The 27,309-nt window shown below is 38.5% G+C and overlaps 1 protein-coding gene across 1 annotated transcript in view; it reads left to right on the top strand.

Moving 5' to 3' along the window:
* The window catches only part of dscamb (Down syndrome cell adhesion molecule b), a gene marked incomplete at both ends in the record, with an annotated part of 158,559 nt that extends 138,008 nt beyond the window's left edge, over positions 1–20,551 (top strand). The window contains 16 exons of the mRNA XM_081369741.1: positions 505–651; positions 3,759–3,914; positions 5,137–5,270; positions 6,681–6,834; positions 7,686–7,803; positions 8,097–8,260; positions 8,772–8,870; positions 9,088–9,276; positions 10,243–10,533; positions 11,702–11,878; positions 12,003–12,033; positions 12,127–12,242; positions 12,709–12,858; positions 14,146–14,343; positions 15,194–15,496; positions 20,178–20,551. Of these exons, the coding sequence (XP_081225867.1) occupies positions 505–651; positions 3,759–3,914; positions 5,137–5,270; positions 6,681–6,834; positions 7,686–7,803; positions 8,097–8,260; positions 8,772–8,870; positions 9,088–9,276; positions 10,243–10,533; positions 11,702–11,878; positions 12,003–12,033; positions 12,127–12,242; positions 12,709–12,858; positions 14,146–14,343; positions 15,194–15,496; positions 20,178–20,551 (2,801 nt within the window). The remainder of the gene's footprint in view (positions 1–504; positions 652–3,758; positions 3,915–5,136; positions 5,271–6,680; positions 6,835–7,685; positions 7,804–8,096; positions 8,261–8,771; positions 8,871–9,087; positions 9,277–10,242; positions 10,534–11,701; positions 11,879–12,002; positions 12,034–12,126; positions 12,243–12,708; positions 12,859–14,145; positions 14,344–15,193; positions 15,497–20,177) is intronic.
* Between the last annotated feature and the right edge of the window lie 6,758 nt (positions 20,552–27,309).

Here is a 27,309-nt window from a genome sequence, read left to right as displayed (position 1 = left end):
TTTTATTTAAAACAGCAACTTTTAATTTTGAGCTTTCATTATAAATTGCTCTTTCTTAGCTCTTTCTTAGTTTTTCTCATAAACCTTGTTATTGGGTTATACTCTGTTATATCTGAGAGTTAGATAACATGTAGTTGCAAAGTTACTTATAGTAGTAGAATGCTCAATAGGGACCATCAAAATAAAGTGTTACCAGATTTTCTGAATAAATAGGCCAGAATAAACCTGGTGTCCTTCATGATCCCCGTTCTTTCCAACAACAAAGCACTTGAATGCAAAGAGTTCGTAATCATGACTTCAGAAGTGGATAGTTGTTAATTTCCGATAGCACGTGAAATCAGCATACGGTGTTTACCAGCGAGAGCGAACCTTTCCAAAGTTTGTTTTCTTTTCGCAGAAAAAGCTTGCGTTTGTTCGAAATGACATCACACCAGTTCGTTCTTCTCACTTTCGATTGAAGTATATCAGGGCCTTAACACTATCTGTTCTGTTTACCCACCACAGTACCCAGTCGCCCCCCTGAGAACGTTGTGACGACAGCCACCACTCCCGAGACCATCTCCCTGTCCTGGTCTGCTCTGCCCAAAGAAGCGCTCAACGGCATGCTGCTGGGATATCGTGTCATCTACTGGGCCAATCTACCTGATGGAGGTCAGCCAGACTTTCATACATTTATGCATAATTATGTAGCTCACAGATGTCAACCCCCAGTTCTTAAGGTGTGTTCTTGGCTAAAGGGCATTTTTAGTTTTGATTGTTTTAGATTGCAGAGGCCTTGGTGTTTTGGGCAACTGAAGGATGATCCTTTAGATATCATTCTAATATCATGATTTTGGTGCATCGGAAAAAACAAATTTGCTGCTTAAACTGTGATTTTGCTACCATTTAAAAGTTTGGGGTAAGCAAGTTTTAAAAAATGCAAATTACTGTTTTATTCAGTAAGGATTCCTTAAATTGATCAAAAGTGACAGTAAAGACATTCATAATCTTACAAAAGATTTATTTTTCTAATAAAAGCTGTTGATTTAGACTTTCTATTCATCAAAGAATCCTGGGGGGAAAAAAATTCCACAAAAATATATATGATAATAATTATAACAGCCATTGTTAATTTAGCACCAATAATAATTGAGCGCGAAATCAGTATATTAGAATGATTTCTGAAGGATCATGTGACAATGAAGACTGGAGTTAATGATGCTGAAAATTCAGTTTTGATCACAGAAATAAATTATATTCAAACTGAAAACATATATTTTAAATTTAAATACTATTTCACGATATTACTCAATATATTTTACTTTATTTTTATCCATATTATAAGTTATTACCATAATCATAAACACTGTTTTGGTAGTTTTACCTTTTACGGCACTTTGTTATTCTTCTAGTTATTTAAATATATAGCGGATAATGAATCGGAAATCTCACACATTCACAGAAAATAGCTTACTTTCCCAGTGCACAATAAGGTGGATACTCTGTTTAATGACTTTATGAAAATACATAATGGACACAATTTCAATTCAATTGCATGTATACCTCAGACCACCAGAGGGCATGGTGGCTTTGTTGTATAGGGGACAGAAAGTGAAGGAACAGAGGGCAGAAGTAGGACATATACTTAATGGACAGATTGGCTACATTAAGATTTACAATCACTCATTTAGCAGATGATTTTATCTAAAGTGATTTACTTACTGGATAGAGGTTTAGTATCATTCCCAACCCAGCAAGCAATTTTGCGTTTAAAAGACATCTAATAGCCGTCCAAACACAGCCTAGACATCTAGGCTAAAAAGAGGCAAAATTTGGGCTGTCAGTGAATTTTTTTATAGACGTCTAAACCATAGCCCGAGAATAGACTAGTCATCAATTAGATAATATGTCAAAGAAATGAAACCAAACACCCTGTAATCACTAACTTTGCTTACATGATGGAATGTCATACATATCTCAAGCTAGAAGTGGGTTACTCATAGCCAGACTATATCGGGTCTATAGTTAACCTAGACTGTGAAATGACGGCTATAGCTTGCTGGAAAGAATGTGGCTATATATGCATAAAACATACCTCTCATATTGTTTGTGCAGTATGTACTGAATATTGTGGACAGTATGCAAGTTCACTGTGTACATGGAATACCTGGATGACGTAGGAGCCGGGACTCACTATTGGGAGCTCTGCAAAATACGATTATTTTAAATAAAATGAAACAAGCATTAAAATGACTAAAAATCAAGATATTTCTTATTTGAATTCATCCCCACAACATTGTTTTCTTTGACTAACCAGTTTTCCCACTGTCTTGGAAAACCTGTATATATGAGCTGGTCAAATTTAAAAAAGTTTATAGACCTGAAAAATTCTTGTACATTAATTCAATCTTACATAAATTCTTAATAAAACAAAAAAATTATAATAAATATAATTTTTTTTCTAGTTATTTCGGGCCATGATTTTAAAGGGTTGAAATTTTGAGTAAAAAATATTCTTCAAAATTCCTGTCCAGTAAATCAAGATCGACTGGAAAAAGTCACATAAATTCAGTGGTAAGAAAAAGCGGAAATCCTGAAATTTTATTTACAATCAAACAGTATCAAGCTTTTGTACATTGTTGTGGACAATGGGGGACTCGAATCTCTTGCCAAAATCTATAATAATATAAAAATAATAATGCAAAGTGATAACAATGTGATTTTAATAATGTGATTTTAAACATCTATTTTTGATTCATTATTTGATCAGACTTCAGCCTGATCACAACCGGTTGCTTAGACAAAGGGAGTTTTTTTTAAGATAAACTGTAGATCAAAATGTTAGGTTTTGGCTTCAGAAAATGTGACCTTCTTAACACTTATGTGATCTTTTGAAAGCATGATGAATGTCAGTATCAGAGAGCACGCAGCAGAAAGAGCAGTGGCCGTTTTCCAGGCTGCACTGCAGAGCCATTAATAATTGAACTACAATAAGATATTGATGCAAGGGTAAAAATCAAAAGGGATGTTGGCACATGCTGCAGTCTGTAAATGTGTTGTCTATTGTAGTATTATAGAGGACACAGTGACCTATGACTATACAAAATGCAATTAATTGTCCAGTGCAAATGATGATGATGAGAGTTAACTCAATAAATGTATAAAATTTTAAGATAACCCTGACATGATATATGGCCAATCCCAAAATATAGATATTTTGTTAGGAGGTTTAATTTGTGTTGGTTTTGAATGCATACAATTTTTCTGAATGAATTTAGCATAGTGGGGTTCTTTCTTTCTTTCTTTCTTTCTTTCTTTCTTTCTTTCTTTCTTTCTTTCTTTCTTTCTTTCTTTCTTTCTTTCTTTCTTTCTTTCTTTCTTTCTTTCTTTCTAATCAGACATCCCAGCAAAAGTTGTATTGCTCAAAAAATGCTTGGCTATGACTTAATTCCTCAGATAATGTGGTCTTGGAAGAATCTGATGATAAATTTTTAATTTTGAAATCGTTGAAGTGTAATTGCAGACTATATTGGTAAGTTTGAGACTCTATTGAGGCCCTTGAAACTCACTTTTGTCCTTGAAAAAGATATACAAGTGAGATTATGGGTGGTTCCTCAGGGGGGAATTGAGAAGCAGGCCATTTACTGTAAGCATACACCTGTAAGTCTTCATTTGATCTCCATTTAATTGCCGTTCGATGTAGAAAAACAATTGATTTATTAAATAGACACCCCCCCCCCTCCCCTCAGATCAGTTAACAGTTTGTGTGTGTGTTGCAGAGCTGGGAGAGATCAGGAACATCACAACCACCAAGCCTTCACTAGAGTTGGAACGGCTGGAGAAATACACCAACTACAGTATCCAGGTCCTGGCCTTCACTCGAGCTGGAGACGGCGTTCGTAGCGAGCAGATCTACACACGCACCAAAGAGGATGGTGAGACTCCCTCCAATTGCACATACTTGCATTCTTTTACATAGGAAGTATTTTTAACGTAGTAAAAAATTGCCTGTTTTCAATTTAATCTAGAGAAACAATAAAAAAGGATTATGCTCTTATAGCCAATCTTCAAACGTAAACTTAATTTGAACATCTTTAAGTCCCTTTCAACAACATCTGCCAGGTTTGAAATGATTGTTCAGTCATTGATCCAAATGCAAAGCACATGTTGCAAATGGCAGTTGTTATCCGTGTTGACTGTACCCAGCAAGGGGTTTTCTGCACTTAACACTTTTTTTCTCACTTAAGTTGGACATAAGCTTTTTACAACATATCCTGATAAAACGAATACACATCCCACATCAAATTCACTGCACAAATTGCATGCTATTTCATATATAGTTATCTATATGGAGCTCTAGCTGTTATTTTGCCAATCAGTGACTGGGAATTGTCAAAGGCAGTAGTTTAGTTTGTCACCACTCTTCCATTCTTGATTGAAAAGTGAAACAGAACTCAGACCTTCATTAGGAGCAACAGCTCTGACCAAAGTTAAGCTATTTCGCGTCAACTAGTGTGATATCTCTGTCATGATCCCAGCCTGTGTACCCCTGGTCTTGTGTGGACTTTTATGTTATTTCCTGTTCTGCTCCATGTTTTGTTGTCATTTGTAGTTTTTCTTGTTGATTAGTTATTTGATTGTAAGGGGTTGTTGAGTCCATAACAGAAGACTTCGCCAATATGGATCCAGCAGCCACCCTAGTCCAAATTCACCAAGGAACTCTCTCACTCCAGGACCACATCCAAGACTTTCTGGACATTTTCTGGACACTGACCTCCCAGATTTTGCTCTCATTGATTTCTTCTGCTATGGACTCAACAACCCCTTACAATCAAAGAACTAATCAACTAGAAAACCTACAAAGGACAACAAAACATGGCGCAGAGCAGGAAATAGTCCACTCAAGACCAGGGGAACAAAGGATCATGACAACCGCCTTAAGTAAGCCATTTGTAGGTTGACTTCATTGCACAGACATCTCAACCCAAAGGCAAAACCAATCCAAACTGATAGGGGTGATTGGAGAAACCATGTGACGTTACACACCTCACCTTTACATGCAGTTAGAAGCTGTAGGTCTCTTGCTTTGTAGCATACAAGGTGTATTTTCTAGTGCTTCTTCTCCGTGGGTGATGTTATTTCTCTTGCTAAAACCAGTTCCTGGCCCTCCGGCTGGAGTTAAGGCAGCTGCTTCCACAAGCTCGGTGGTGTTTGTTTCCTGGCTGCCTCCATTCAAGCTCAACGGGATCATCCGGAAATACACCGTCTTCTGTTCCAACCCTTACCCCACGGTGAGCATAAGCTGTGGCTCTGTGTGACTCTGCACACCCCAACAGCCCTTCAAATATCATGATTTACCAAACAGTATTTTATTCTCAGAATTCCAATCCTGTTCCTGGAGGCACTCCCAAAAGTAAACATTAAGTTTCCCTTATCTGACCCATCTATTTCTGGTCTTGGGAGTCTACTAATGAGCTGATGAATTTATTCTGGTGTGTTTGATTAGGTAGAGATCGAAAATGCATAGTGCTGAGTTGCCTCTAGGAACAGGGTTGGGAAACATTGAAGTAAGAGAACACTCTTACTTTAGATATACTATAGCCACCTTTTAAGTTGTGGCGTAAGGAATGCTGTTTCCAGGTCCAAGCCTCCACTCGTTTCAAATGAGAATACTATCTCAACAGCCATTTATGAGCACTATTTATTTAGAATACATATTTAAGGTAAGCTTTTATAAACTCACGGTGTATATACCATCTACCGGAAATGGTGACTCGTGATATCAGACTTAACGAGCGGATTGCCCCTACGAAAAGTATATAGGTATAGGACACCTGAATGACCTACTACATTTGCAAATTCAGCTTTGTTTATTGCTTAATATATACTGTTTTCTTCTCTTTTTTTAAATAGTAGGCAGTGTATATCACTGTAAGCCAAGGCTGGGCAAGTCTGGCCTCTAAGGTCCAGTGTCCTGCAGAGTTTAGCTCCAACTTAGTCTGTAGCTTTCTTTTAATCCTGAGACCTTGATTGGCTTGTTCAGGTGTGTTTGATTGTGGTTGGAGCTAAACTCTGGAGGAATGTGGATCTCGTCGACAGATTTAGCGAAATTGCCGACAAATGGCCGAAATCTGAGGCAAATCGGTGCTCATTCATGCGAGTGACAATCACGCAGTGTGAATTATCAAAGATGCGATCTGAGAGAATCGCCGATGTTTCACCGATGCCCGTGAGATATTTGCCATGCTAAATATCCAGATCACTTCTCGCGTGTGTTTGGTTGTGAAACGTAGTTTTCAGACCAGACAGAGTTGTCTGCAATTCTTCCTATTGTAAAGTCAATAGTGAAACCTCTTGTCGCTGATCCATCGTGCAGTGTGTAGACAGCTGCAGCTGAATGCTACCCCAGATAGTCGTACAGTGTGAAAAGAACAGTTATCTGACAACTTTGAAAATCATACAGTGTGGCATAAGCAACTCAGCATGAGTGGTACATTTTGTATAAAATTATGCAGCCAGGTAATCAAGGTCATTAGGATCACTAGAAACTAGCAGGAAGGTTTGTTGGAGCAGAACTCGGCAGGAAAGCTGCTCTGCAGGAGTGCGATTGGACACCAATATCCTAAATGTAAAAACAATGAAAGAGTGTATTTTTGTTTGTTGTTATTCTTATGAAAGCTTTTCTTCGGGTGCCATTACAGGTGATCAGTGAGTTTGAGGCTGCTCCTGATGTTTACTTCCGTCGTTTGACCAACCTGAACCAGAACTGGCAGTACAGCATCTGGGTTGTGGCGGTCACTGCGGCGGGTCGTGGGAATACCAGTGAGATTATCACCGTAGAGCCCCAAGCTAAAGGTACGGATGACTGGCACATGGGAATCAATCACCCTCTTCACAACTTTATACAAACGCAGCCATATAGAGTTCTACAGGGATGACGTATTGTTGTAAGCCAACCCGTAAGTTTGCATCACCCTGATTCCCTCAACAAAAACCCAATTTCCATTGGCTTTTGGATTATTGCAAAAAATAAGCTCTTTGACCAACAAAAGCTTATGAATCTTACATGTTTTGTTCATCATTATCATCACAAATGAACACAACTTCTGTGAATTTTGAAGCCTAAATACAATTGCCAGAAGTAAAAAGCTAAACTTAGGCTATAAATGAGCAGCACCACGGTCACGTGACTTTAATGTCACCACCATTCAGCTACTTGACACGGTTTCCAGTCTGTGCTTTCCATGAAAGTTTTAGTTAGAATATTTTGCAAGATTGTGATTATAATCTCAATGAGGCTGTGAAAGTGGACTAATGAGTAATGTATTTTCATGTTCAATGTGATGATGTTTTATTTCCCCAACAAACTCTATAATCCCATTTAGCCACTTGTTCAAGACAAATAAAAGCTTTAAAAAATCACAAGAGGGTATTGCTGATGTATTCTATGTCATATAATTTAAAGAAAATCTTGAGTCTGTATTAACCTTATAACGTTATTTCAGGCAATTAGCCAAAAACCCCTAAAAAATAAATAAACAAAACATTCAAACAAGTGCTAAAACTCGTTTCTGGGTTTTGGCCACTTTTGGCCACTAAAATACATCATCCCTGCAGCACTCTATTGTACCAATAGCAGGAGCAAAATGACACAGAAGAGAGAGGGTTTGAGTCTGCCATTAAAACGGCATTGTTTGTTTCTCAAGCCCCTGCTCGAATCCTGACGTTCAGTGGCACAGTGACCACCCCTTGGATGAGGGACATTGTCCTTCCATGCAAAGCAGTCGGAGACCCTCCTCCAACCATCAAGTGGCTGAAGGGAAAGTATGTTTGATTTACATGTTCTTTACATTTAAACATGGAAAAGTCTTCAACTCCAGCCTTTGTTTTAGACAGACAAAACACTCTTGCACTTGCTTAAGAAGAAGTCATTTTGTAAATCTTGTCAAAATGTGTCTTTTTTATTATAAAGTATTCTAAAGATTTTGGGGGAAATATAACTTTTTTTTGTAAGTTCATTTTTACAAATCATGCATGAAACACCTGAATGAATTCATTCTTGCTTATTTGCTTTTTATTTGCTATGAAACCGATATGAAACTGATGTTTTCCTGCAGTAATGGTACACCTGCTCCAGTTTCAATCGATGGTCGTCGCAGCGCTCACAGCAATGGCAGCTTTGTTATTCGTACCATCAAAGCAGAGGATTCTGGGTACTACAGATGTGTTGCCAGCAATAACTGGGGTTCAGATGAGATCATGCTAAATCTTCAGGTCCAAGGTGTGTTTGTGATCAAATAACCAGAATATACTCTGCAGAGAGAGCTTTTTTTGTGTATTGAATTATTTACACAGTTTGTGCTTTGCGATTTTAGTGGGGGGTTTTAGCAAATCAATGAAAAAAAAAAAATGCTACTAACAGATTTAACTAGGAACACCACATGATTCACACACAGTATTGTTGTCACAAATCTTTGAAAAAAGGGAAAAAAATAATGTAGCTAATAAATAGTGAGGCTCACAGTGAAATTTTGTGCGCAAAAAGGTACATTGTCAATAGTGTCGTGATGTATGAGCACAGCTCTTACAGAAGTCTCTCTCAAACCAAGCAGCTTTCTGTTGGGCAACGCTTGCATGAAATCTGCATGTGAAAATCCTTTAAAATTCCTGATTTCTATTGAAACGAATAGTTTTCTCCCACAGACATTTGGCGAACATTGGTAAATTTGACAGCACTTTTAGTGGCTGACAAATGACACTATTTTTTTGTGTTTACTCTCAAAATATTTCAGTACCTCCGGACCAACCACGCCTCACAGTGACCAAAACCACGACCACCTCCATCACGCTGTTCTGGATCCCTGGAGACAATGGAGGGAGCTCCATCAGAGGTTGGGCTGCACTGATATTTGCATTCCATATTTTCATCCACATTAATGTGTAATATTTTGATGACCTTAAAGGTCAACATTGCATAGTACAGTAGGTGCTTTCCATCAATTTACAGTGCACGTAAAAGTGAATAAAGTTTGGCATTTGGGGTTTATTTGTCAAAATGAACACAAGTACTGAGCATAAAGTGGTGTGGTGTGGTGTTCCTCTGTTCAGGCTACATTCTGCAGTACTCTGAGGATAACAGTGAAGAGTGGGGCAGTTTCTCCATCAGCCCCAGTGAGCGGTCTTACCGTCTTGAGAATCTGAAGTGTGGCACTTGGTACAAATTTACTCTAACTGCACAAAATGCAGTTGGTCCTGGACGCATCAGTGAAATCATTGAGGCTAAAACCCACGGGAAAGGTACAAATCTGTGTAATTTACGTCCTAGTTAATGGCTAAAGTGTGTGACTGATAACTGAACGTAACCAAACTGAATGGTAACTGAATGCTGATTCAAAGCAATTCATGAGCAATTGTTCAAACCAACAGTTTAGAAAGTTTTTCATTAGTGTTCACATATATACTATTTAAACAAGTTGGGAGACCATGCTGAAGGTTAATCCTTTTTTATGAATAGCAAACAGCTAAATTTGAGAACACTATTTAAAAATTATAATAATGAATAATACGTTTAGTATTAATAATTTATTCCGAACAAAGCCATGGTTTGCTACTTCCTAATTAACTTCCTTCCTTCATTTATTCATTATCATTCTGGATTGCATTTTATAAGACAATGTATACACACCCCTGAGCAGGAGATGATTGTATCAGTACTTTTGATCTGTTTTCCTGCAATGTGTTTACTTAATCTGTGTTTAATTTCCATCGCAAACCGTCATGGCGTTCCCTTGCAAAGATATTTGTGTTCTTTCACAAAACCTGTTGGGAGCTCAGACAAACCCTTCCTGTTTAATGTCCCACTGGCAGTGTTTCAAACAGCTCTGTATGTTAACATTGGAGCGTTTCATAGTGTTTGAACTTGGACTCAAATATAAAGAAATGCGTTCAGTGCTTAGGAGTTCAGTAAAGTTGGCAATATATTCACAGATTCGAACTTCTCAGATAAATAACTCGTGAGGTAAATGTTGTTAAAACACAAATGACACCTATTTACAATCATAGTACATAGGCAAAGAGCTACAACCAAATATTTTCCTCAATACGAGCTTTATAATATAAATTGATCTCTATGAGCAGGCGGCCGAGAAACAAAGTCCGAAGGGACAATTAATTTTGGTTTCAAGGGATTGTTAATCAGTACAAGTAAGTTCAGATGAAACTCTCTTCAGAATTACATAATCTCTTTCTTCTCCACATTATCAGAACCACAGTTTGCCAAAGACCATGAGCTTTTCTCAAGTATCAACTCTACCCGTGTGGAGCTCAACCTCATTGGCTGGAACAACGGTGGCTGTCCGATCGACTCCTTCACACTGGAATATCGGCCCGTGGACACTATGAAATGGACCATGGTAAAGCGAGATTCCCTCATCAAGAGCCACATTCTGCACGACCTACAGGAGGCCACCTGGTATGAGCTCCAGATGAGAGTGGGCAACAGCGCAGGAACAGCAGAGAAGAGGGTGCTTTTCGCAACTTTAAACATGGATGGCAGTGAGTACTAGATCAGCGACTACTCAATTCAGTGTTCGGAAGCAGTTGCTTAAAGTATTTTCTGCTGTTTGGTGTTGATTTCCTGCTGGTCCAAATGGTAAACCAGCATCGCCATGCTGTCCAAAGGCAAAAATGCCATTTAAAGGATTAGTTCACTTCAGAATTAACATTTCCAAGATATTAATGTCTTTCTTTCTTCAGTCGAAAAGAAATTAAGATTTTTGAGGAAAACATTGCAGGATTTTTCTCCATATAGTGGACTTCAGTGGGGTACAACGATTTGAAGGTCCAAATTGCAGTTTCAGTGCAGCTTCAAAGGCTCTACACGATCCCAGCCGAGGAATAAGAGTCTTATCTAGAGAAACCATCGGTCATTTTTTTTTAATCATAAAAAAAAAAAACATTTACATACTTTTTAACCACAAATGCTCATCTTGAACTAGCACTGTGATGCGCCAAGCATTATGTAATCATGTTGAAAGGTCACGCTGAAAGGTAGGCGAAAGTACCGACCTAGTGTTTACAAAGCGAACGTGCAAAGAATAAGTCAAACGCCCTTTAATTAAATAATTAAATAAAAGGTAGAACAACGATGTCGGACGATTTTGAAGTTGGAGGAGAAAAAGAGTTTTTCACCCTATCCTACATTTTCCTGACTGACTTTTCCAACGTGATTTCGTAATGCGTGAAGTCGTGGATGTGCAAGATAAGCATTTATGGTTAAAAAGTATATAAATGTTACCTTTTTTATGATTTTTTTTAAATGACCAATGGTTTCTCTAGATAAGACTCTTATTCCTCGGCTGAGATCGTGCAATTAAGAATCGTTGGACCCCATTGAAGTCCACTATATGGAGAAAAATCCTGGAATGTTTTCCTCAAAAACCTTAATTTCTTTTCGACTGAAGAAAGAAAGACATTAATATCTTGGAAATGTTAATTCTGAAGTGAACTAATATTTTAAATGGCATAACTAATAAGGCTTCCTTGTTCAGACAAGGAAGCAGCATTTTTGCCTTTGGACAGCATGCTGGTTTACCATTTGGACAAGTAGCAAATCAACACTAAACAGCATAAACCAGAAGAAAATGGACAAAAAAAATGATTAGATATCAAAACTTGGTTATGACCAGACCTTGACCAGAACTACTCAATCTTCTTTCTCCAGGCACGATTGCTCCATTGCCAAATACTGTGGACCCCAGCCAGGAGACCAGGCAGGGCAATGAAGGACTAAAGATGATGGTCACAATCATATGCATTCTGGTGGCAATCTCTATGGTCTTCATTGTTCTTCTGGTATTGAGGAGGAGGAGAAGAGAGCAGAGACTCAAGAGATTACGAGGTCTGTGGACACATACCGTATTTTGCAAACAGAACATTATAGATCCTTGAGGATACTCTAAAAATGTCTTCTTGTCATCAATGGTTTGCAATTCATATCTTCCTCATTTCTCTTAATTCAACAGATGCAAAGAGCCTAGCAGAGATGCTAATGAGGTAAAGAACTATAGCATTGACTTATAAACCAGTGCACTTTGTCATAAAGTAGTGCGTGTAATTGTTTTCTGTTGTTTGGATGTGTTTCTCCAGTAAAAATGCACGTACACCAGACACCGTGAACAAACAGCAGCAGACTCTGAGGATGCACATCGATATCCCACGTGCTCAGCTGCTCATTGAGGAGAGAGACACTATGGAGACAATCGGTAAGAGACCATTATGTTATGTTAGGGGTTTGCCTTTTTCTAACAAACAACTAACAACCCAAGTATTTAAACATTTTCACATAACTCATCCTGCACCGTTTGTGCAAACATAAATGTTATGTAAGAGAAACGGGTTAATTTAGCTCAAATGAGTCGTGAGTTTTTAAACTTTGATGGTTGACCAACTCCTAAAGGGGTTGTCTTTAGCTCAGGGCGTAACTATGTTTTCCTATTTTCATATCAATCAACATGTTGTCTTCTCATTCACATGGTTCCTAATTTTTCCACTCTTGCAGTGTATAATTTAGTCATGATTTCTAAAATGGGAATACAGTGAGTGATTAATGGAGCCATGTGGCCTGTTGAGGAGATAACCAATAACATCCACCACTCATGTTTATAAGAAAATGTTTATTGCATGATGGTCTTCTCTGCTTTCATTTACCTGTTTTCCTCTTTCTTTCAGATGACCGCTCCACAGTGCTATTGACGGATAATGACTTTGGAGAAACATCTAAACAGAAGTCCTCAACCGTCACCCATACAGTGCATTACCAGTCTCTATCTCAGGCCACTGGACCGCTAGTAGACGTGTCTGACGCTAGACCTGGTACAAGTAAGAATTGAACTTGTGGGCTTGGTTCTGTTGATGTCAAAAAGTCTCATTAATGCACCCATTTGTGTAGATGATTTCATAGTCACAATCAGAAATAAGAAATGGCATCAACAAACTGACCAAAAGTAGTCTAACAGATGTAATGCAAGATCAGAATTTGTGAATCGCAAATCATAAAATACTATACCAAAATTCATAGATTCATTTTATAGAATTCATATAGAATTCATAGATTCATTTTCAAAGGATTCATACATCGGTGGTGGACACACATCTTTAAGTGCATATACCGCAATGAACTACTACTGCACTGAAAGTATAGATACTTCTTTTATATTTGACTCTTGCAAAAGTACAAAAGGACTTACTTTTTAATGACGTAAATATACATACACTCTTTTGAAAGACATACAAGATTGCATCACTGCACTGTGCATATGTGCGCAACGTATTTTTGAATCTGATTGAGAAAGCATTTGGATTCAGTGGTTTACGTGGATAAAGTTTCAGGAGTGCCATGGTATGGTCTTGAATTGAAGTTTAACAGTTTCACACCTCAAACTAATATTAGATTAATGCTTTGTCCTCTTCACCTCGTGCCTGTCCGATATCCTGAATAATCATCCTGAATGTGGACTCATATTGTGAGTCCCATTGAGTGTGACCTGAAAGAATATTGAGGTTGCCTCTATCCTGTCCTATGATTTAAATAGCATGTACAGCACATGAGCAGTTTAATTGAGTTCACAGGAAGTGAATAGAGTGAATGTTAGAATAGGTTCCTCTGCTCACTGACGGCTTCAGTGGAGCTGAACTGAAGACAAGCATTTCTCTGACACTGGTCATGATTACAGTCATTGATTATTCAGGTGGACTCATCAGCATTGCCTTAAATTAATTATAAATTCACCTTCATGTCATTCAAACCCATATTACTTTTTTGTGAAATACAAAGATGACTTAATGTCCCCCTGTATCCCTTAAAACTCATATTTGATCAGCAAAATTACATATTTAAACGTTTTTTCTTTGAAAAAGAGCCTTAAAATAGCTTGGATGTAACTTTGCACCCTTGCCTCATTTAGTATACGCGGTTCTATGAATATGGAAATGCAAAGATATGCATTTGCATATTTGCTATGGTAAAGTACCATGTTACTGCCATCTGATACCATCACTGCACCATAGTATAATCACACGGGCAGAGGATGGAAGGTCAGAGATTTGGTTCACTTCACATCGGTCACTTTGTACAGTTTTAACAGGTGTATGTCTCTGTTCCCTCAGACCCCACTGCCCGCCGCACAGCTAAAGCAGGTCCCGCCACACGCAGTCGATACGCCAGTCAGTGGACCCTGAACCGACCACATCCCCCCGTCTCCTCACACACTCTCACTACCGACTGGAGGCTGCCCACACCCCGCGCCACGGGCTCAGTGGACAAAGAGAGCGACAGCTACAGTGTCAGTCCCTCTCAGGACACAGGTAACAGATATCAGCTTCTGTTTACTCGTGTAACTTTTAAATCTCAAAACTTCCTCCCCAGTTCAAAAACAATATGGTTTTGTCCCAAAATCTGTGATTTTTTGATGTCATACAGATTACTATTATTATCCATATTTACGTCAACGCCTATTCTGCCACTTTGCCTGCCCAGTAATAATGATAAAGTAGGACAGATACTATTTATTCTGAATACCAGAAAATCATATTATTTTTAAAGAGTTAGTTCAACCAAAATGGAAATTTACTCAACCTCACATTATTCCAAACTTATAAGATTACATTCATCTTTGGAAGACAAATGAAGATATTTGTAATATCCTCTCATCACTTTTGTCCATCAATTAGAATTTTTCAGACTTTCAAAATTTTCAAGCTTCAAAAAGTTCATAAAAACTTAATGTGTTCATCATATAAAGCGACAGTGTCTCTTCAGATGACTTGTGTTAAACTGCTCAATTCATTTGGATTACTTTTTTTTTCATGAAAGATTTGGTTGCTTTGGTTCTCAACTGGTGGACAAAAATGGTGAGAGAATACTAAAAATATCCTAATTTGTGTTCTGAAGATGAACAAAAGTTGTATGAGTTTGTAATGACATGAGGGTAAAAAAGTTTAGCAGTTTCTGTTTCTTGTTCTGTCTTTTGGCGAACAAATGGGCGCAAATGCATTTGCTATTTAAACGTCGCAGGACGTTAAAATGATAACTGCGTCGGGCTGAAACTAGCAAAAAACACTTGCCGTGCCTGGCTCTGCATTGCACCGGGTGTATGATAGGGCATGTGGTAAAAAGCTTTGTGATGTATAACGACATGTGTATTCTCTCTCACAGACCGAGCTCGCAGCAGTATGGTGTCTACAGAAAGCGCCTCCTCCACGTACGAGGAACTAGCCCGTGCCTACGAACACGCCAAGATGGAGGAGCAACTGCGACACGCTAAGTTCACGATCACAGAATGCTTCATCTCAGACACATCCTCCGAACAGATGACGGCCGGAACCAATGACTACACAGACAGCCTGACGTCCAGCACGCCGTCAGAGTCAGGCATCTGCAGATTCACAGCCTCCCCGCCCAAACCACAGGACGCCAGCCGGGTCATGAATATGGCCGTGCCCAAAGCACACAGACCCGGTAAGGCTGCAAACATGTTGAAGCGTCAACTGCCTACGCTCGATTTGTGCTTTCAGAAAACCAATTTGCTGTATTCTCACTTGATTTTACAACTGGGAACACAAGTCATTTCCACTGTTTTTAGGGTAGAGTTTAATTATCATCGAGTCTCTACTTGTATTAAATATCCCATATTTCAAGAAAAACACTGTTTAAGTCCTTTTACTTTCATAACTGGACATATTTCTGAGTAAAACAGGATATTCAGCATGAAAAAAAGTAGGGCGTGACTCAAATTTATCCATCAGGATTGTAAAAAGTGAGTGTTACATACCAGAATAGAGCAAGGTAGTTGAAGATCTGGGTTACTGAAATGTTAATGACACTGATCAAAAGTGAGAGTTATGGCCAGATTTAATAACATCAAAAAACTTTACTAAATTTACTAAAGATTTACTAAAGACATGCAGTGAAACATTTGCGATGTAAAGCCGTGGACACAGTTATTTTTCCAGCTGACCTTATTGCATATGCATTTGTTGGAGTTACCTAGTGGCCCCGCCCACCACATTTGAAAATTTTTTACTTATAAGCACAAATTCCGAAAATATTTGGAATAAGTGGAAATAAAGTGCCTAACAGGTATTCGAAAGTGGGAATAAAGTGTTAAGTTGGTAGGGTTAGGGGAGGGCTTTAGGGACAGCATCCATTTTTGATTTTAATAAATATAATCATTTACACTGAATATGTTATTATTGTATACTATTTTATAATGTACTATGATACACTGAGTTGCAAATAGTATCTGGCACTATTTGCATACATATAGCATCAAACAACTATTTACACAAATAGTGCAAAGAAAATACTATTTCCACTTAGTGTAAATATAGCTAAATGCTATTATCACTAAGTGTAAATAGTGACAGATCCTATTTACACAGTGTACATAGTATTTAACACTATTTGCACTTAGTGTAAAGAAAATACTTTTAGTTGCTATTTACACTTTGCAAATAGCCGCCGCTTTTAAAATATAGAAATTATTCCTTATATTATTCTTATTATAACTTTTGAGCAGTAGTATATGTGTGCGAATGTGTTTTTCCACGTGTTCCTCAGTTTACCTGTTCACCAGTCAGCTGTCACTCTTGCAGTGTGCTATCAATTCCTGTGTTGATGGGTACAGGCTTGAAGGCTGTTGTCCAAACACACTGCCATGTTCTTTTCGCATCAGTGGGCTTAGCGTGGCCTGCGTCTGGGCCACCCAGGGCTGATTTCATGCCCCAGACGGTTCTTGGGTTACTGATTAGCGCTTAGTGTTACCTTCTCAATGTGAATGTATCTGCACTATTCCCCCAGACAGGAAGACTTTGGTTAGTGAGAGCACCTGGCATTGTTCCTTAAGGCCAAGTAGGGGCGATCTGCATCCTGTGCTGTAGAGGTATCGTCTGTCTTTACAAAACAGCAGTTTACTATCACAATGGAGACATTGGATGTGATATAAACTTCAATCACTGGCCTTATTGGAACAAGTTTTATATAATACTGCACTCCGCCATTTTTAGAACGCTCTTTTGTGTGAGATGTGTCTGATCCGTACAGGATTCACAGTTGGATTTAAAATTCTACTAGTTGTTTAGACAACTAGATGAGGAAGAGATCAATAAAGTATATCCTATCCTATCCTATCAATCACCTCTGCATTTTTATGTAAAGCTGCTTTGAAACAATATGTCTTGTGAAAAAGCGCTATACAAATCAATGTGAATTGAAACATTTTATTGAATTGAATCCTATCCTATCCTATCTTATCCTACCCTACCCTACCCTACCCTAAACCTATTTTATCCAATCCAAAAACTAGTGTCCTGTCCTGTACTTTCCTGTTTTATGGTGTCAACAGACCTTGAATGCAGAATTTTATTTCGAATTTAGAACATTCATTTAAAAACTAGTTCCTTCATCCATTTTTGTTCCCATTTATCACATTGTTGAAAGCAAACCTGATCTTATTCTATCACAAACCTGTCCTATTCTGTCCTGTCCTAACCTATCTGATCCTAAACCTAACTTATAATACTCGACTCCACTCTGCTCAACTCAAATCTACTCTACTCTACTCTACTCTACTCGAATCGACACGACTCTATCCTATCCTATCCTATCCTATCCTATCCTATCCTATCCTACTCGACTCTACTCTGCTCTACTCTACTTTACTCTACTCGAGTCGAGTTGACTCGACACAACTCTACCCTATCCTATCCTAAACCTAACCTATCATTCTCGACTCTGCTCTGCTCTGCTCTGCTCTGCTCTGCTCTACTCTACTCTACTCGAGCCGACTCGACTTGACTCGAGACGACTCTACCTTATCCTAAACCTAACCTATCTTACTCGACTCTACTCTACTCTGCTCTGCTCGACTCGACTCTGCTCTACTCTACTCTACTCGAGTCGACTCGACACGGCTCTATCCTATCCTATACTATCCTATCCTATCCTACTCGACTCTACTCTGCTCTACTCTACTTTACTCTACTCGAGTCGAGTTGACTCGACACAACTCTACCCTATCCTATCCTAAACCTAACCTATCATTCTCTACTCTACTCTACTCTGCTCTGCTCTGCTCTGCTCTACTCTACTCTACTCGAGCCGACTCGACTTGACTCGACACGACTCTACCTTATCCTAAACCTAACCTATCATACTCGACTCTACTCTACTCTGCTCTGCTCGACTCGACTCTGCTCTACTCTACTCTACTCGAGTCGACTCGACACGGCTCTATCCTATCCTATACTATCCTAAACTTAACCAATTATACTCTACTCTACTCTACTCTACTCTACTCTACTCTACTCGAGCCGACTCGACTTGACTCGACACGACTCTACCTTATCCTAAACCTAACCTATCATACTCGACTCTACTCTACTCTGCTCTGCTCGACTCGACTCTGCTCTACTCTACTCGAGTCGACTCGACACGGCTCTATCCTATCCTATACTATCCTAAACTTAACCAATCGTACTGGACTCTACTCTATCCTATCCTATCCTATCCTATCCTATCCTACTCGACTCTACTCTGCTCTACTCTACTTTACTCTACTCGAGTCGAGTTGACTCGACACAACTCTACCCTATCCTATCCTAAACCTAACCTATCATTCTCGACTCTACTCTGCTCTGCTCTGCTCTACTCTACTCTACTCTACTCTACTCGAGCCGACTCGACTTGACTCGACACGACTCTACCTTATCCTAAACCTAACCTATCATACTCGACTCTACTCTACTCTACTCTACTCGAGCCGACTCGACTTGACTCGACACGACTCTACCTTATCCTAAACCTAACCTATCATACTCGACTCTACTCTACTCTGCTCTGCTCGACTCGACTCTGCTCTACTCTACTCGAGTCGACTCGACACGGCTCTATCCTATCCTATACTATCCTAAACTTAACCAATCATACTGGACTCTACTCTATCCTATTCTATCCTATCCTATCCTACTCGACTCTACTCTGCTCTACTCTACTTTACTCTACTCGAGTCGAGTTGACTCGACACAACTCTACCCTATCCTATCCTAAACCTAACCTATCATTCTCGACTCTACTCTACTCTACTCTGCTCTGCTCGACTCGACTCGACTCTGCTCTACTCTACTCGAGTCGACTCGACACGGCTCTATCCTATCCTATACTATCCTAAACTTAACCAATCATACTGGACTCTACTCTATCCTATCCTATCCTACTCGACTCTACTCTGCTCTACTCTTCTTTACTCTACTCGAGTCGAGTTGACTCGACACAACTCTACCCTATCCTATCCTAAACCTAACCTATCATTCTCGACTCTACTCTGCTCTGCTCTACTCTACTCTACTCTACTCTACTCTACTCGAGCCGACTCGACTTGACTCGACACGACTCTACCTTATCCTAAACCTAACCTATCATACTCGACTCTACTCTACTCTACTCTACTCGAGCCGACTCGACTTGACTCGACACGACTCTACCTTATCCTAAACCTTACCTATCATACTCGACTCTACTCTACTCTACTCTGCTCTGCTCGACTCGACTCTGCTCTACTCTACTCTACTCTACTCTACTCTACTCTACTCGACACGGCTCTATCCTATCCTATACTATCCTAAACTTAACCAATCATACTCGACTCTACTCTATCCTATCCTATACCCTAAACCTAACCTATCCTAGTTTATACGATCCTACCCTAAAGCAACTTTATCCTGTCCTGTCCAGTTCTGTTCTGTCCTAACCTTTCCTACTCTAAACATAACCTACAGTATTTTGCCACAACATATCTACCTAAAACAAACCTTCCTTATCCTACTGTAAATCTACCCTATCCTGTCCTGTCAAGTCCAACCCTAAACTTAACCTATAGGTGCACTATAAATAATGTTTAATGACGTTTTGTACACACGTCAACAGAAAACAGCATTGACTAAAGGGTAACCTTACCTATCTTGTTATGCCCTGTCCTATGCTGTTGATTTAGCTTGAACCTGGCAGATTGATTTGAACCCAGAACATTCCTTTAAAGACTATTCTCTCCATCCATACCCCCCTCCCTTATTTATTACATTGTGCAAAGCAAATCTGATCTTTGAGCAGTGCTCACACTTACATGACCCTGTCTGTCTCGTAGGAGGTGAGCTGGTCCATCTTCCCCCTTACCTACGTATGGACTTCCTTTTGAACCGGGGAGCGGCCCCTTCAGGTCGGGAGGCCACAGGACAGACTTGTATGGACCCACAGAAGAGCCGATTGGCGAAGCGGCCAGCATTGCTTGCCCCCACACCCTCCGAGACCCCCTCGTCAGCCCTCTCTTCCTCCGGGCCCCCCAGCAGAGAGGCGGTACAGCAGTGGCAGCCGGGAACTGCCTCTACACTGCCACAGCGCGAGCCGGGCGACCTGGCCCAGGCTGCCAAACTCAGCAGCTCCCAGGAGTCGCTGCTAGACTCCAGAGGACACCTGAAACAAAGCAACAACCCCTACGCAAAGTCCTACACACTTGTATAACACAGGACTACAGCTACGGACCACGTTGCACTGTCACGCACACACACAAAACGTGAGGACCCGCTGCAAAGACGAGCGCTTTTCTGATTCAGAGATGAGTCCTGTACATACATTCTGAATTCCTAAAGTGGATAGTTTTCTTTGCATCTGACTTTCTTTCTGTCTTTCTCACTCTCTCTCTCTCTCTCTCTCTGCTTTTTTTTACACTTTCTTTTTCTCTCCTTTTTATCTTGCCCTCTTTTCTGACTAAGTTGGATTTTTTACGTAATCATTCATTTATTTTAAATACCACCGTTATGAAGATTGCCAAAATTATTTATTTAAATTGACAGAGGAACTACTTTTGAATTTATATCAAGGATAATTCTATAGTCATTATTGTTATTATATAAAAATAGAGAAAAATTATCAAAAAATGGTTTAAAAAGGCGGGGTGTGGTCAGCTCTGCGGGAAGACGTTGCTTTCTTTATCCATGACTCTACTGTTTTAATGAAACGACGAGGTGTGATCGGCAATTTCGTAGCTGTTTATCGCGCCTGTGTATCTGACGATTGCAGAAGACATGGAGGAAGGACAACGAGTCCAACTTGGAGGTTGGACACACGTCCACAGTTTCCAGTCGTCTCAGAATGTTGTGCTTTCTAAGGACTGCATGGGGACCTGAAAATAAAAAAAAATAATTCCAAGAGATTTTTTTGTCACACTAAGGGAATATATAATGTTGTAATATATGTTATGACATTATATGTTATAATATATGTTATAATATACATATAAATATAAATATATATAAATATATACATACACATGAAGAAATCACTTTTATTTGTGGATAATACAGGGAGAAAAAAAAAAGATTTGGTAAATAAAGTCCTTAGTCATGTTTGCACACATCTGGTTTGATTAGAAAATTGAAACTGTTGGGTTCTCTTGTCTTTTTTTCCTCTTTTGGAGCTTTTTGTGACTGCGTAACGGTAGTTTCATCTGATGAGCTGCAGAGCATGTGTGACACAAAGAGAGAACCGTGGAAGAAACCTAAACGTCTTTATGCAGTTTTCTCCAGCAGCTCCTTGAATGAATGGTATCTGATTCACCTGTTTGTAGATGGTGTGGCCTGTTTTGTGTAAGACACGCAACAAAGAGAAGATATTTTAATTGAGCAATATGACACTGGATTTACTAATAATTTCGTAATTCTTGGACATCTTGGAGTACTAACAGATATGAATGTATTCAGTAATGCATAATGAAAAATAAACCCGAAGATGATTGACAATAAAGAGACAAACTAATGACACAATCTCTAAACTATAATTGAAAAACCTGTCTAATGGTGAGAATAGTAAACAGACAGAATAATGAAAAAACGGGACTCTGATATCTAATGCTCTATTTCATGATTCGTTTTTGCCATTCATGTCTTCAGTTGTCAAGCCTGCCTTTCGAATGTCAGAGTAGACATCAGTTTAAATACGCTTGCCTTAAACACAAAGACCAAAATGGTAAATCATGACGATGTAAAAATGACTGCAATGAGAATCAAAATTATATATATATATATATATATATATATATATATATATATATATATATATATATATATATATATATATATATATATATATATATTCAGAATTAGCTTACGTCAGGAAAATTCATAAATATTCAAAAAAATCAGGTCAAAATGTTGAGCCCAGGTTACAGACTCCCATCCATGATCATAACCAACAGATGGCACTGTGATGTCTTTTGAGATGTTTATGAACGAAGCTCTGACTGCTGCCTGTAGGAGGAGCTCTTTTGTTTGTGTGGATTTCTCTACAGTCAGCTGAAAACCAGCACAAGCAGCCAACCAACATATTCATTTACTCACATTAAACCAAATCAGATTGTTTTTCTTCTTTTTTTTTTAAATTCCAAAAACATGTGATATATATATTTTTTTTTTTCAATAAATAAAGGCAAATGCCTCCTGAAAAAAGCAATAGATCATGGTTGCTCAGACAAACAACATGAGTCAAACTTACAACTAAAATGTACAAACATTTTTAATAATACACAGCATCTGCCATACAGTATAACTCAAGGCATCAGCACTCAAGGTTTTTACTAGTTCCTTTTTATCTGGAAGCTTCCAACTCAACTCCAAGAACTACAATTAATTATTTATTTATTTTTTTCAAGTTCTTTCTTTCAGTTAAGGTTGACAAAATTATCACATACAAAAATAGTGCATACAAATAGTGTGGTAATGTGTAACAATAGTGTGACTTGAGAAATCTATCATTCAAAATGACCATATTTTGGATATTACACAATAATTAAATGCAGTAACATTTTGAATTCCCAGAGTTGCTATCCCATAGCAGAACCCTCTTAAAATTATCACACAAAAAAAAAAAAAAAAAAATTCATACAACTTCTGTGGCGGAGTTTCCATATTATGGTTAAAAGAAACTAAAGCATGAGTATCTAGAGTATCTGATATATAAAAAAAATATAAACTATAACCAAAGGCTGTGTTATCTTGAACTCATAGCTGATGAAATATGGATGAAGACATTCACGATGAAGGCTGATGTTGTTATTACCTGATTTTTAAATGTTTTCATGGATATCTGACAATGATGACAATAGGGACATAAAAAACTTATAAAAGAGGTATTTAAAAAAATGAACATAGTGGAAATCTCTCTAAAAAAAAAACACTATCATAAAAAGTTTGGAATTACTATGAAATGTTTATGTTTTTGTAAGATATTGATACCTTTATTCAGCAAGGATGCGTTACATTGTTGAAAAATCACAGTAAAGACATGTATAATGTTACAAATGACTATTTCTATTTCAAATAAATGTTATTCTTCAAACGTTCTGTTCATCAAAGAATCATCTACGTGCAGTAATGACAGCTGTCCTCATGCATTCTCGAGGCAGAGGCGTCTGTTTATCTGATGGACTCATTCTCTTGCTGTTGTGCACCTGGGCCGTCCACTTCTCTCTCTCTCTGCTGAGGCCAAATGTACTCGACCCAGACGGCAACATAGTGTCGGCCCAGATCCGGCCCACATCTGGTATGCATTGAATCCACATGTACCAGATGTGGCCCTGATCTGAGCCGACACTATGTTGCTGTCTGGGGATTGTTTTGCTAAGCAGAAAGCTCAAAGAAAGTCACTTTACTAGCTCCTGATAGCGTCATATCCGTCAGTACTGGATCACATGACTTGTGCGAACATTTGACTTGTCATTACCTGTTAAAATAACCAAATTGAAGGTAATGTGTTTCGTTTCAGCCAGCAGATAGGATGCTAAGAGTCCGATATCCTGTTTGTTTTTTTGTAAAAAATACAGTATTTATGTAAAAAAGTCTCTTATTTAGTTCTTTTCATTTAAGATTGTTCAAACCACTTAAATAGCTCTTTGAACAATATGCGCACGTGCTGTTCCAGACAGCAATATAGTGCCAGCCCAGATCCGGGCCACATCTGGTACATGTGGATTCAACTCGTAGTAGATGTGGGCCGACACTATGTTGCTGTCTGGGGTACGTACCATGAGAAACATTTTCCCTGTAAATATTTCAGAAGTTATTACTTGTGTCCCATATTTCCGTTTACTGAAACCAATAATTTGTGAAATAACCATTCATTCTATTTATTTATTTTTTATTTTTATTTTTTATTTCAATGAATGTGAGTTGGTCGAGTGGGTTTGCAAACTACACTATACTTTAGAACACAGAGAAGTGCTTTACACTACATATATTTGATATACCTATTTCTTCAATCAGTGGTATATTCCCTGGGTTCTGCGCTCTTCAGGCTACAGGAAGCACTCTGAGGAGAGATTGTTTAATATTGACAATTGTTTTAACACTTCCATTTTATGCTTGCAGGAGGCACAAAAAAGGCACTGTCAGTGTTCTTATTGGGGGTTTATCCTATGGTGTTACGAGTAGTCTGCTACAGATTGGTGCCATGACCTGGATTCAGAAATCAGCCACTACAGATCACTGGGGACCCATTTGTGAGGCCACATCCTGTTATCCTAAAAGAGATGATGGTGATGAAGTTGTGAATCAGAAAGATATACATTATCAGAATTTGTAATGAAAATGTCAGTGCATTGTGACTTTCAGAAAGTGATCTGTCACTTCAGGGTTGTTACTCAACAATGAGGAAAATATGGACAGTCATAGTACTGTTACAGGTATAATGAGTACCCCACAAACATCATCTGGGAATGTTGCAGGGATAGGACACTAACCTAGTATGATTGAGCATAGGGCCAGGATTTCTACACTGTCCCTATTAGCAATATCCAGACCAGCTGATGGTGAAGGTCGATGAGACGGAGCTGCCCTCAGCCAAGGTCAGCCTGAGGATTTAAACACTAGTAGATCTGGTCAAACAATTAGGTTGTGAAATAGGGGTACAAGACCTGACAGAGCAGTCATCAGTGTTAGACAGTATTCTGGGTTAATACATGCAGAGGTTTTTTCGTCCAATAATTAAAACCTCTGTTTTTTCAGAATTAAGTAGTGGGCAATTACTAGTCATCCAATTGTTTAAATCAACTATGCATTCTGTTAATTTTGTGAATTGGTATGTTTTGTCAGGTCGTGAAGAAAAATAGTATCAGCAGCATAACAGAAAAACTAACGCCATGCTTCCTAATGATATCTCTGTAACACTTATAAGGTTTCGTTAGTTAATATTAGTTAACTACATTAATGAACATGACGTATTAATCAACTGCATTTCTACAGCATTTATTAATCTCTGGTAATGTTAATTTCAACATTTACTAATACATTTTTAAAATCTAATTTTGTATTAACATTTGTTTTGTATTAACATAATGTTTTACCATTAATGTACTGTGTAACATGAACAAACATTAAACAGCTGTATTTTTATTAACTAACATTAACACAGACTAACAAATACAGTAACAAATGTATTGTTCATGGTTAGTTTATGTTAGTTAATACATGAACTAATGCTAACAAAAGAAACCTTATTGTAAAGCGTTACCGGTATCTCCCAAGGGTAGCATGTACAAGGTGAAAAGAAATGGTCCTAGTACTGAGCCTTGTGGTACGCCATACTGAACTTGTGATCGATATGACACCTCTTCATTAATGGCTACAAATTGATACCGGTCAGATAAGAACGATTTGAACCATGCCAATGCAATTCTACTAATGCCAACATGATTTTCGAGTCTATTTAAAAGAATTTTGTGGTCGATAGTATCAAATGCAGCACTAAGATCCAGTAAAACTAATAGACAGATACTTTTTTTTTTTTAAGCCATCTTAAAGGTTTTTGGTATACATCCTAATGACAATGATGAATTAGTAATATTTAAAGGGCCATGAATTGAGAAATCAAATTTTCCTTGAGCTTTCGACATATAAGAGGTCATCATACAATAAGAATATTCTGTAAGTTTCAAAACTGAAAACTTCCTTGTTAGTCAGCTTTTATTGTAACCAAGCCCAGAGAACGACTCATTGTTAGTCAGCTAACAATGAATGGTATGATACAGGGTTAATGAACTAAAAATAACATTACCTTCCAATGGATCCTAATGCTAGGAATGTGGTTATTATTTTCAACAATGTGAATGTCTCAGAGAAGCATTATTTTATTTGTTTTCGGTACATTTCACTGTGGATTCCTTGGTAAATCAGTCGCCATTTCGTCGCTGTCACATGCCTGTCCTGTCTTGTGTAGCACATGTGGTGTTTGTGTTCCTGTCTCTGTTTTGACCCCACCCTTCTTGTTATCTCATTATTGGTTTCATTTGTCCCACCTGTTGTTCCCTCATTACCTGCCTGATTGGTCCCTTTTATAAGTTCCTTTGTGTTTGCAGTCTGTGTCGGATCGTTGTCTTGTCATGTGTTCCTGTTCTCCACATGGTCGGATCGTTCTGTCACGTTACAATAAAGAAACTAATGGAGAACTCAAATGCAAGGAGAAATAATATTTATTTATAAAAGAAAAGACAAAGCACAAAACAAGAACTTCAAAAAAACATACCAAGCGGGTTACAGGAGAACAGGAACACATGACAAGACAACGATCCGACACAGACTGCAAACACAAAGGAACTTATAAAAGGGACAAATCAGGCAGGTAATGAGGGAACAACAGGTGGGACAAATGAAACCAATAATGAGATAACAAGAAGGGTGGGGTCAAAACAGAGACAGGAACACAAACACCACATGTGCTACACAAGACAGGACAGGCATGTGACAGTCGCAGGCTTTGCAAACAGACTTTAACGCTATGGACTCGACAGAGTCCCTCGACGGACCCTAACAAAGTCCCTTTTATCTGCAGTTTTTATCAATGAATCTCTTATTTACATTGTATTTGCACTGTTAGTAAAATAATTCGTTAGTGTGCCGAAATCAAGTTGCAATGACGAGATCGCTGCATTCATGTGCTCAACATGTCTGTGATCGGCACATGCTCACCAACTGCAACCTTTAATGCCATGATCTAAATGAGCCCGATCTCACGGGAAAACGTACAAATTCTACGAGGTGGCTTATTCGTACGAATTCATACGACCTGACTCGTACGAATTAGTACGTTTTTTGCAAAATCGTACATATTTTACGAATTGGCCAATTCGTATGAATTCATACGAATGACCTACCCCTGACCCCACCCCTAAACCTACCCATCACGTGGGTTTAGACAAATCGTACAAATTCGTACGAGTGAGGTCGTATGAA

This window comes from Scardinius erythrophthalmus, assembly GCF_964197995.2.
Source record: "Scardinius erythrophthalmus genome assembly, chromosome: 7".
NCBI classification, from domain to species: Eukaryota; Metazoa; Chordata; class Actinopteri; order Cypriniformes; family Leuciscidae; genus Scardinius; species Scardinius erythrophthalmus.
The sequence above is the reverse complement of the archived record's forward strand: the minus strand, read 5'-3'. Positions and strand labels throughout refer to the sequence as shown.